The sequence below is a fragment of the Bufo bufo genome, chromosome 9, assembly GCF_905171765.1.
Source record: "Bufo bufo chromosome 9, aBufBuf1.1, whole genome shotgun sequence".
Lineage (NCBI taxonomy): Eukaryota > Metazoa > Chordata > Amphibia > Anura > Bufonidae > Bufo > Bufo bufo.
Window position 1 is genome coordinate 27,922,985 of NC_053397.1, and position 12,353 is coordinate 27,935,337.

General features: G+C 47.0%; 1 protein-coding gene across 1 annotated transcript; it reads left to right on the forward strand.

Annotated features, from left to right (window-relative positions):
• The first annotated feature begins 1,877 nt into the window (after positions 1-1,877).
• PSMD6 (proteasome 26S subunit, non-ATPase 6) lies at positions 1,878-11,744 on the forward strand. The gene is made up of 8 exons (XM_040407458.1): positions 1,878-2,087; positions 5,255-5,460; positions 6,251-6,396; positions 7,849-8,068; positions 9,134-9,242; positions 9,681-9,849; positions 10,877-10,954; positions 11,467-11,744. The coding sequence occupies exons 1-8, from the start codon at positions 1,943-1,945 to the stop codon at positions 11,561-11,563; spliced, it is 1,170 nt and encodes a 389-aa protein (XP_040263392.1). The 5' UTR covers positions 1,878-1,942; the 3' UTR covers positions 11,564-11,744.
• Positions 11,745-12,353: the final 609 nt, after the last annotated feature.

Here is a 12,353-nt window from a genome sequence, read left to right on the forward strand (position 1 = left end):
GACACAGTAGGTGCGGGTGATGTTGGTCGTGGCGGTATAGAGGCAGCAGGGTCACTGGTTGTGGGCTTGTCTGGAGAGGTGGGTTTTCAGGTTTCTTTTGAAGGATTCCACTGTAGGTGAGAGTCTGATATGTTGGGGTAGCGAGGTCCAGAGTGTGGGGGATGCACGGGAGAAATCTTGGAGGCGACTGTGGGAAGAGGCGATAAGAGGAGAGGAGAGAAGGAGGTCTTGTGAGGATCGGGGATTGCGTGTGGGGGTGTATCGGGAAAGTAGCTCAGAGATGTAGGGAGGGGACAGGTTGTGGACGGCCTTGTATGTATTTGTTAGTACTTTGAAGTGAATTCGTTGGGCAATGGGGAGCCAGTGAAGGGATTGGCAGAGTGGAGAGGTGGAGGAGTAATAGGGTGAGAGGTGGATTAGTCGGGCAGCAGAGTTGAGGATAGATTGGAGGGGTGCGAGACTGCTAGATGGAAGGCCACAGAGGAGAGTGTTGCAGTAGTCTAGGCGGGAGATGATGAGGGCATGTACAAGCATTTTCGCAGACTCCTGTTTGAGAAATGCGCAGATGCGGGAGATGTTTTTGAGTTGGAGGCGGCAGGTGGTGGAAAGGGCTTGGATGTGCGGTCTGAAGGAGAGGGCAGAATCCAAGGTCACTCCAAGGCAGCGGACTTGGTTGACACCAGGCAGTGTGCGGCTGGGTGTTATCTTGGACCATCATGTGTAAGAAAAGGCAGTAGGACTGGTTCCACGATGTCCTGGACATACCGAATGCTGGTCAGTGTTCCCTCCACCAATATCAGACAGGAACGGCCACAGGGTCTCACACTATGCCACCCAGTGTGTCTCCACTCTATGCATTATGGCAGTGGGCACTATTTAGCCCTCCTGCAGACTCTGATTCGGTCATCATTAGTACCAGAGCAGAACCTGCTTTCATCACTAGACACTACTGTTTGCCATTGATGGCCACACCACAGACAGCGGGCTGTCATTTGTCAGTAGCTTTTGCTATTTTTGCACCACATGACTCTTCGTGTCTCTTGCACCGGACTCTACTTGCAAGCGGAAGATGACTACAGTCTACAGATGATGATTTCTGGCTCCGTCTCACCTGGTTCAGACAGTACGTTGGCTCCGCTCCTCCTCAAGCTTCAGTCAGCCCTTTGGCCTTTCCCTCCCCATTTACCAGGGTGCTCCTCGGGGACTGACTAGCCCCAGAACCCCCGCTCTATCTCACTGCAAGTCACTGGTTGGCCACAAGGTGCAACTGGCCACACGTGGCCAAGCCATGCCCAACTGCGGCGTCCATTTTGTGGTAAAATGGCACACCACTGGTCACCAAGGAAGGGCAATGTTTCGTATTGGACTGTGTGGCCTTTCCCCGGATGTCTCACATGATGCACCACTAGACAAAATGCTTCTGGTGCCACAAAGTCCGCTAAAGTCAGTAGTGCAAGGCAACAAATAATGGCCTCTCCGACACCTCCAGGAATGCCACCTCATCAATCATGGTGACACTATTGTGGCAAGATTGATAATGCATGAAATGAAGATGGAGCACGGTGTCCTGCTATAATTAACTGATCACTGATACATATTAGATTTTTTTTTTTTGCATATTTCTAAAGAAATCTACCTCTGTCCCATCTCTGGTCAGCTTTACAACGAGATTGCATTACTACCTTTGCCCACTAGATGTCACTACGCGCTCGATCCGTTTCTCATGTGCCATGCTGGACGCGACCAGCAGGTGTCACTGCTTTATTAGCCGGCTGTTGAGTAGGTGCACGCCCGCAGCAGGTGACGCTGTGTTGTTTTGGGCTGCAGTTCCAGGCCGCCGTCGCTAGTGGCCGCTGTGTTTCCCGGCCGGGCCTCATTGTAAAGCGGCAGCTTCCGGCGGAAGCGGTGACTGAGCAGATCCCGGTGCCCGGAGCAGACAGAGATGCCGCTGGAGAATCTGGAAGAAGAGGGGCTGCCCAAAAACCCGGACCTGCGTATCGCCCAGCTCAAGTTCCTCCTCGGCCTGCCTGAGACCCGCGGCGATGTGCGGCTCCGTGCTGAGCTCATGGAGGCCATTACCCACAATAGTAAGTGGCCGCCGGTGTGGAGACTGGGTCATGTGTTCTACCTACCTAACAGAGTCTTATAGGACTACAAGTCCCAGTATGCCCTGCCAGCCTACATCTAGGTGTACACTGATTTTAGATGCCAATGGCCAGGGATGTGCAATGTCCTTGATAGAGATGCACCGCCCCGCGGCTCAATGTCGCAGAAATCTGACATTTTTGGATTCCATGTCATTGTCGTGTTTCAGCTACTTACATGTTGCGATGCATCTCCATTTGTCGCGACGACGCTGCATGAATTGGCCGCGTGTCGCTTCCCAAGTCGCCGTGCGTCCCTGTCACGTTTTACACTGCTTAAACTGCCTTCCTGCACGAACACGACCGTAACGGTACCGATTTTCTAAAGCTGCCAAAACAACCTTTTATAATGGCGTGCGAATGAGGGCTGGCAGGTGCGCAGGGGCGGTGCTCTGGCTGTGAGTGCCCAGGCCCCTTGGCGGTTTGCGCTCCTAACTCCTCCCCAGCCCTGTAATCGTCGTACGTACTCCTGAGATCCAGGGCATGGGCACCGTTCACCCCCGGGCATGGGCTTAGTTTGCAACAGTGAGCACGAAGCCGATGCCCCGAGTGGTTGGCGTGCCCGCCGTGCAGGATCTCGGGAGCTGGAGAGGAGGACGGAAGAGGATTAGATTGGGAGCCCCATTGGGGACAGTTGGATGATAATGTCTGTAAAGCGCTGCGGAATATAGTAGCGCTATATAAATGCGTAACATAAATGTAACCATAAGTAAATGGTTACAGGGCTGGGGAGGAATTAGGAGCACAAAACGCCGAGGGGCCTGGGCACTCGCAGCCAGAACGCCGCCCCTGCGCACTAGCGAGCCCTCCTTTGCACATCATTATAGCCTTGTTTTTGCAGCTTTAGAAAATCGGACTAAAACAACAAAGGTACCGTTATGGTTGTGTGCAGGACGGCCATACAAGCAGTGCAGAACATGGAAAGTTGGTGAACTCCCTTTAATTGCGTGACGCTCGCCATACTTGCAAGTAAGGGTACTTTCACAGTAGCTTTTTTCTTTTCCGGCATAGAGTTCCGTCACAGGGGCTCTATACCGGAAAAGAACTGATCAGGTATGTCCCCATGCATTCTGAATGGAGAGCAATCCGTACAGGATGCATCAGGACGTCTTCAGTTCAGTCTTTTTAACTGATCAGGCAAAAGAGAAAACCACAGCATGTTACGGTTTTATCTCCGGCCAAAAAAACGGAAGACTTGCCTGAATGCCGGATCCGGCATTTTTTTCCATAGGAATGTATTAGTGCCAGATCCGGCGTTCAAAATACCGGAATGCTGGATCCCTCCTTCCGGTGAAAAAAATAAATGCCGGATCCGTTTTGCCGGATGACACCGAAAAGACGGATCCGGCATTTCAATGCATTTTTCTGACTGTTCAGGATCCTGATCAGTCTTACTTAATGCCATCAGTTGCCATACGTTTTGCCGGCAACGGAAGTACTTGCCGGATCACTCTGCCGCCAGTGTGAAAGTAGCCTTATGACTGCGAATGTGGTTGCGTGATGTCATATACTGTGTCACTTAAAGGGAACCTGTCACCGGGATTTTGGGTATAGAGCTGAGGACATGGGTTGCTAGATGGCCTCTAGCACATCCGCAATACCCAGTCCCCATAGCTCTGTGTGCTTTTATTGTGTAAATTTTTATTTATTTATACATATGCAAATTAACCTGAGATGAGTCAGAGCTTGAAAATATGACTCTTCTCTGGTCACACAAGTAAGATATGACTCTTATGTTAATTTGCATATGTATCAAATCGTTTTTTTTTACATAAGAGTGTGACCAGAGAAGAGTCATATTTTCAAGCTCTGACTCATCTCAGGTTAATTTGCATATGTATAATAAAAAAAAAATTTACACAATAAAAGCACACAGAGCTATGGGGACTGGGTATTGCGGATGTGCTAGCGGCCATCTAGGAACCCATGTCCTCAGCTCTATACACAAAACCCCGGTGACAGGTTCCCTTTAATAGTTTTCACACCTGCTGGATCACAAGTTGCAGAGGCTTCAGTGAAAGATGATTGCAACTCACTTCTGACATGTCAGCAAATTTATTATTTTTTTTTTACGGTCCAGCGTGTGTTGCAGATCCAAATCGCACCTTAAAAAAAAAAAAACACGACAGTTCACATATGTGTCTTCTTATTTATTTATTTTTCTTCCTTCTGGTAAAAGGCAGGGCGGGGATGTTCCCAAATAGGCTGAGCCAGCTTTCAGGTATAAAGAGACGTCACTTGAAGCATGTTATGGTTACATGTATCTTGTGCCATTTATAATACTGGGGGCGTTTTACGTGGCGGAGAAAATATTGGTTCCTCACTGCACCAGGGCCCGCGTGCATCCTCTGCAGCCCATATAGCTTCACCCTTGTCTTCATGATACACAACCCCCATCAGGATAAATATGCAAATTTGCACCAGCGGATCTGGGAGGCTGTTTGCCAGATTCTACAGTTCATTGTTCATCCCTATGGACTATAATGGGGTCTGGCAGCGATCTGTCGCTTTTATTTCAGCCAGACAGCAGGCATGTGTGCCGCATCGGGCATGCCTGTTCACTGACAGCAAGCAGACATCTTAATAAGGGCTCATTCAGACGATTTTACGCCCCTTTTTTTTTTTTTTTTTTTTTGTGGTCCACAAACTGCGGATCTGCAGAACACTGATACCGGCCGTGTGCGTTCCTCATTTTGCGGAAAGGCCAGCCTTATGATGGAAATACCTATTATTGTCCGGACAAGAATAGGACATGTTCTATCCTTTTTCCGGGACCACGGAATGGAAGTACGGATGCGGATCGCACGCGGTGTGCTGTCCGCATCTTTTGCGGTCCGATTAAAATTAATGGGTCCAGATCCATTTCGCAAATGAATGGATGGAGGCAGACTCAAATCGTTTGAATGGGCCCTGACCATGAGAAACTGCAACAAAGTCCATCTGAAAATTGCAGGTTTTCTTTGTGTAATAACTGGGATTTAGTTACTAAAGAAAAATACTAGAAAACCCTATTGCACATCGGCCCCCCATTGACAGATGAGGTTGACCTGATTTTTGGGGGCAGTTTTAGCTCCTTGATATGCATTGACGCGATTGTCGTCTCTTTTCAGACATGGCTCCCTACTACGAGGGCCTGTGCAAGCAGCTGGATTGGCAGGTAGATACAGACCTGTTAAATAAGATGAAGAAAGCGAATGAGGTGGAAATGAAGCGGCTGGATGATGTGCTGGAGGATGCGGATAAGAACCTGGGCGAGAGCGAGATCAGAGATGCCATGATGGCACGGGCAGAGTATCTGTGTAGGATCGGTGATAAGGTAAGCCGGTAAAGGGCACATGGCCTTCATGGAGGGGAGAGGCGGTGATTAGTGTTCAGCGAACCTGTATTTTAAGTTCTGCGTCCAAAGTTCGGGTTATCGAAGAATTCCGTTATGGTCCGAGGTAGCGGAATCCATATTGGGATTCTTCGATGACCCCAACTTTGGACGCAGAACTTAAAAAAAACAAGGTCGCTCAACACTAGCAGTGACCTCTGTTCTGGACCTGCTGATACAGTACAGTCATATGTTATGTGGTCATCCATTCTTGAATGGGTACTGTTTAGTATTACACTTCTTTTAACCCCTTAAAGAACAAGGATGAAAAGGCATATCCTTGGTAGCTCTCTGTTCCCGCACCATGACACCTGTTTTTGTCAATGTGATGATGCGGGTGCCTTCAGTTCATCTGTGAGCTCAGCGGCTACAGCCGGCCTGTTCTATAGTCTTGATTTTGCCATAAGACTGGGATTGAAGAACGTTCTTATTGTAGCAGTTTGACCCTTTAGATGCCACGGTCAATAGTGACCATGGCATTTGATCTATAACAGAGGAATTTAGGCTTACTTCTGTTACTCGCAAAGCTCTGATGGGTTACCATTGCAGCTGGGGGGCCACCAGTATCTGTCCCCAGGCCCTGCTAGAGCTATGGTTTAATAGGTTGCCTGTCGGGGTAACACTGGCGTACTCTAAGCAATCGCCGCTGTAGAACGAGGTTGTATCTTTAAGTATTTTCTCATTTCGCCTGGGCTGCCGCCTGCCCTAATCCTCCTGTCATTTTGTGTTGCAGGAAGGGGCGCTGACTGCGTTTCGGAAGACCTATGACAAGACGGTGGCACTTGGACATCGCCTAGACATCGTTTTTTACCTTCTGAGGATTGGCTTGTTTTATATGGATAATGACCTCATCACAAGGAACACCGAGAAGGCTCGAAGGTATGAGACGAGGGGTAATAAAATGTTCTTGTGTTGCGGATGAGTATTTAGTGCATTGCTTGTGTAGCTGATGAGGATGTATTCACATGTACGTGTGGCAGCCATTTTTGTTTTGTGGACCACAAACCACGGACACTGGCTGTGTGCACCACGCAATGCCGTGCGGACCCATTGACTTCAATAGGTCTGTGGTCTGCAGAGGCCATGACCCGGAAACGCATAGAAGGTCTTCCCCGTGTGCTCCAGGTCCGTGTCTATTGCGCCGCTATCTCCTATCTTTGGCCACATCTTGCGGATTGCGGATCCATTGAAACCGTATTTCCTGGACCACACTCCTCATGTGACACTGGCCTGACTCAAACACTATCAGTAGTAGTCTTTATGAAAAAAAAAACTTGCAGCTGCACATAGTCCCCTGCTGGGTTATTCCTTCAGGGCACTATTATGGCTCATGCACACAAACGTATTTTCTTTCCGTGTCCGTTACGTTTTTATTTTTGCGTACCGTATGTGGAACCATTCATTTCAATTTATGTTTCCATATGTCCGTTCCGGAGAAAGATAGAACATGTCCTATTATTGTCCGCATTACAGACAAGGATAGGACTGTTCTATTAGGGGCTGGCTGTTCCGTTCCGCAAAATACGGAATGTACACGGACATCATCTGTATTTTTTGTGGATCTATTTTTGTGGACTGCAAAATGCATACGGTCGTGTCCCTTAGCCTACATTCACACGACCATGTGTATTTTGCAGTCTGAAAAATGCGGATCCACAAAAAATACAGATGACGTTCGTGTACATTCCGTATTTTGCGGAACGGAACATCTGGCCCCTAATAGAACAGTCCTATCCTTGTCCGTAATGCGGACAATAATAGGACATGTTCTATCTTTCTCCGGAACGGACATATGGAAACATAAATTGAAATTAATGGTTCCACATACGGTACGCAAAAAAACGCAACGGACACGGAAAGAAAATACGTTTGTGTGCATGAGACATTTTTTTTTTTCTTCATAAAGACCACTACTGATAGTGTTTGAGTCAGGCCAGTGTCACATGAGGAGTGTGACATCCATTTTTTTTTTTTTTTTCCGGCTCTATTGTAACAATGCTTATACTTGTCCGCAATATGGACAAGAATAGGACATGCTCTATTTTTTTGAGGGGCTACGGAACGGACATACGGATGCGGACAGCACATGGTGTGTTGTCCGTGTTTTTTGTGGACCCATCAAAATGAATGGGTCCTCATTCGATCCGCAAAAAAATCGGAACGGACACTGAAACAAAATACGTTCGTGTGAATGTAGCCTTAGGGCGATAGGACACATTTGCAAAGATGTTGTTTATCAAGATTATCTTTGCCAGAATATTCAAAGGCCCCTTTGCAGTTGCTGAGAATCGGCCAGATAATCGCTAACATCTAAATGTTATGTCTTCATAGTCTCATTGAAGAAGGTGGTGACTGGGATCGGAGGAATCGGCTGAAGGTCTACCAGGGACTGTATTGTGTGGCCATTCGCGACTTCAAGCAAGCGGCTGAGCTCTTCTTGGACACGGTTTCCACGTTCACCTCATACGAGCTGATGGATTACAAGACCTTCGTAACGTACACCGTTTATGTCAGTATGATCGCCTTGGATCGACCAGACCTGAGAGAGAAGGTAAATGAAGTCTGATTATGGCTCTCGGTCAGAGAAATCAATAAGTGCTGCCATGCACCGCTTATCTCAGACACAAGCATATAGAAAGCAGGTGTTCCTCTGCAGTAAAGTGCAGGTTTATATTATAAGCACCCGTCAATTATTAAACTTAAAGTGGCATAAGCATGGCAAGAGTGAGTTCTTTGAAGGAAAGCTATTTTAAAGAAATATTCCATTTTTTTTTTTTTTTTTTTTCTCTAGACAGGGCACCTTTTTAAAGGTTTTTGTCCCAACTGGGACATTTATGACCTATCAATAGGATACGCCTTAAATGTTAGATAGGTGCAGGTCTCACCTCAGTGGGCTGGGTGCACAGCACTCCATTCACTGCTATGGGACTAAGTCTGCTCTCTGTCTACTTTGGGGCTCCATAATTGAGATATGCCATGAATGTCCCAGATGGCAGGCATGTCAGGAGAGGGGAGCGGTCCTCTTTTTACTAGCCTCTGCCTCCATTCAGTAAGCATAGGCCCTATAGACCATGCATGACTGAAAGGTGGGGGTCCAACCTTTGGGCTGTTCCTGGAACTCCCACAGACTTAAAGGAGTTCTACACCTTTTTAGTACTGATCTGTCCTTTGGATTGATCATCAGCATCTGATTGGTGGGGGTCCAGGATCCCCACCAATCGGCTGTTTTGAAAAGGCTGCAATGCTCGCAGGCCAGTGACGTCACAACTATTTTGCTGGCCTGGGCGTAGCTCAGTCCCATTTTAATCTGTTGACACACTATAATTGAGCTAAGGATGCCTGTGTAAACACCTGGTCATTGGCTCCCAGAACTAGGAAAGGGTTAACCCTAACAGGTGGCTCCTTTTCATATACCCTGCTTGGGACTCTAAGAGCAGAGAGCCGCAGCAACCCATCTGGAGTTGGTGTTCGATGTGATGGTTGCCGTATAACACTACTAGTGGGACTCCTGCCTCGCAGCCTTCCTGGCAGTGTCCGCATCTACGTAGATCCTGAGAACCGGGTCAATAGGTTTGGACTGATTTTTCTCATGACACAGATTTACCTTTTATTCCAGGTCATCAAAGGTGCCGAGATCCTTGAAGTGTTGCACAGTTTGCCCACAGTCCGCCAGTATCTGTTCTCACTGTACGAGTGCCGTTATTCTGTTTTCTTCCAGTCTTTGGGTAAGAGCCAACTTCTCTTCATGTGGAAGCTCTGGGTTTTATAGCTTCCCACTTATATTCTGTATTTGAATACACTTTGGGCTCCGCTCACATCTCATTTTTTGAGGAAGCTCAGACCCCCCCCTCCTTAAATGTGTCTGTAACCACCTGGTGTGTAAGTGTCCTTTTGGTGCATGCCGGGCTGATCCTCGTCAGTCTACCCATTTTCTGCATAGAAAAGCTTAGTCCATCGAGCTTTCCTTTACAGAGAGGCGCAAAAAATGTACACTGCAGTGTATTTTGATTTTGTTGGGAGTCAGTTGCTGCCCCTGCAGAGGTTTACGTTGAGGAATAGGCCTGATGTATCCCTCTGGTGGAAGCAAAAGCTAATAGTGAACAGAACCTAAATTCAGTAGTTTGTTACTGTCTTCTCTAACTACGTTTCGTTCTCGTTTGCAGCTGCTGTGGAGCAGGAGCTGAAGAAGGACTGGCTTTTTGCCCCTCATTACAGATACTATGTCCGAGAGATGAGGATTCAGGCCTACAGCCAACTGCTGGAGTCCTACCGCTCGCTGACTGTAGGCTACATGGCTGAGGCTTTTGGGGTCGGAGTAGAATTCGTAGACCAGTACGTATCGTTTCTTCTCTTCACCAGTACTTGTGGGACTAGGATGTTCAAGCAGCCTGACCTGGATTGTACATAAAAGGTTCTGTTATACTTGCCTTCTGTGGATTGTAAGGGCCCGTTCACACAGCAGCTTTGCATCACCATTTGGGTGCAGACCGCTGTGTACGCTGATATTCCGCCAAAGATCCACCTGAATGGGAGGCAGAAAGGACGCGGCTGCTGGCGGGTTTTCGACTGAATTTCGGCGCGGCTGTCCACACCAAAATTATGCTGTTAAACCTGTGTGAACGGACCCTTAGGGTGTCTCCAAAGGGGAGACCTTTTGAACACTCTAAAGCAGACAGATTTCTTCTGCGGGATGTTTGACGCAAAGACGTATAGCATTTCCAGGGTTATCCAGGTTTGGATAAACATGGCTGCTAATGAGATGAATGAGCTGAGCTTCAATACTGCACGCAACCTATGGACAGGTGTGGTGCTGCCATGTTTTCTAATTCCCCCCCCCCCCCACTCCTATTTGACAGGAGTAAAAGGGCCTATGGTTTTCTTGTTTCTTCGATTTCCTAACAAAAATTACTTGCTTGCCATCTAATATGACAGCTAGAATACCTCTAGTTCAGATTATGACCCATTGTCAGATTGGTACAACTATAAGGTTATTTTTGGTATTGCTGCCTTCTGGGATTACCGAGCACCACAACCTGTCTGACATGTCTCAATGACGACATGCTAAAGGAGTTGATAAATTTCCCCTCTAAGAACAATTCATTAATATGTGCCACTTAAAACATAAATGGCTGTTTCATTGCACCAAAGCTTGGCGTGTCGGTCCATTCCGATTCTTTTCAATGAGAGGCGCATACAAAGTTTTAGTCACTTAACAAACAACTTTTCGTAGCTGGAAGAGAGGACGAGAAATTCCAAACTTGACACTCTAAAGTCCACCTGCCATTTTACAGTGTGAGAAGTACGGTAATACTGTGTATATCACATGAGGCCTGATTAACCTCTTTGTTTATCCCATTAGGGAACTTTCCAGGTTCATTGCAGCTGGGAGATTACACTGCAAGATAGACAAAGTGAATGGGATAGTTGAAACCAACAGGTAATGTATGAGGGAGGCGAACGGGCATCTTATTACAGAGGTTTTCCCACGAAGAGCACGGATGTCTTATTCACAGGATCTCTGGGAGTCCCACCGATCAGGGGGGTCCCGTGTCCCGTTTTGAATGGAGTTGCTGCGGACATGCACGACTGCCGCTTATTCAGACGGGTCGGGTCCCAGCGATCAGACCAAGATAAATGTTCTTTGTAGGAAAACTCCTTTAAGTGTATTTAAATGTGTAGTAAAGTGTCCAACCGGAACTTATTGATCATTGTCCGATTTGTTGTGCTTCATTAGTCCTGTTCCTATTATTTTTGTTAAATAGGACTTTGTGGCCTCATTATCGAGCTGCATCTTGTACAGTGTCATTTAGTGCAGCGGTAAGAATGGTATGGCGCCTACCTTTTATCTTTTGAACGATTAACGGCTTAAACGAGATCAGCGGACGGAAGGGTTGTCGGCATGAGACTGTCCTGTACCTGCAGTGTGTGACATTGTGCTCTGTCTTCCAGGCCGGACAGTAAGAACTGGCAGTACCAGGAAACGATAAAGAAAGGAGACTTGTTACTGAACCGAGTCCAGAAGCTCTCCCGTGTAATTAACATGTGAAGACGCACTCTTTTAACCGGGGCGAATTAAGTGCTGAAGACCTTTATGTCGTGTATAAATATCTCGCTTGCTAGTATTTCGGAAGGTGACTGATGTATACTTAGGGTTTTTACACTTTTACGTTATGTTAACAAATTCAATACGTACAAAGAAAAAATAAATAAAAAAAAGTAAACGGTAAGAACACTGTTCTGTGGTTGTCTTGATTTTGAAGAGCACACTAGCGAAAAGCGGGGTCACTGCCGCGTGCCTTTTAAAGAAGGGGGGGGGGTGATTGAGGTTTAAGAAACTTTGCATCCCTGCGCTGTCCCTTCTGACATAACACATAATTGATGGGTGTATTCACATTGTGTGTTTATGACCTCGTTCACATCTCCATCAAGAAGATCTGGCGCAAACGCTGGCTGTTGGCCGGACAAAATACAGTTGCATGCAACGTTTTTTGTCGAGCTAAAACCCATAATTTACGCCAAAAGAGTCCGAATCACCTCATTATGGTCTATGGGGATTCAGTGGTGAACTAAAGAATCCGGAAATGCAGGATCTGGCAAAATCCAGCAGGCTGTTTTCTGCCAGATCTACTTGACGGAGATATGAACGAGGCCTATTCGGCAGCTTTTGCATGTGCCAAAACCTACATGTGATTTTACCGTCATTTGTTGCGGTTTCAGTTTTACTGGCCTACACCTGTGCTGGTTGCAGAACACCTGTGTACACATCTAAATCTTTTAGTTGTTTTCTAGGATACAATGTGTAACCATTTAGATTGAGAGAAAGGTGCATGGCACTG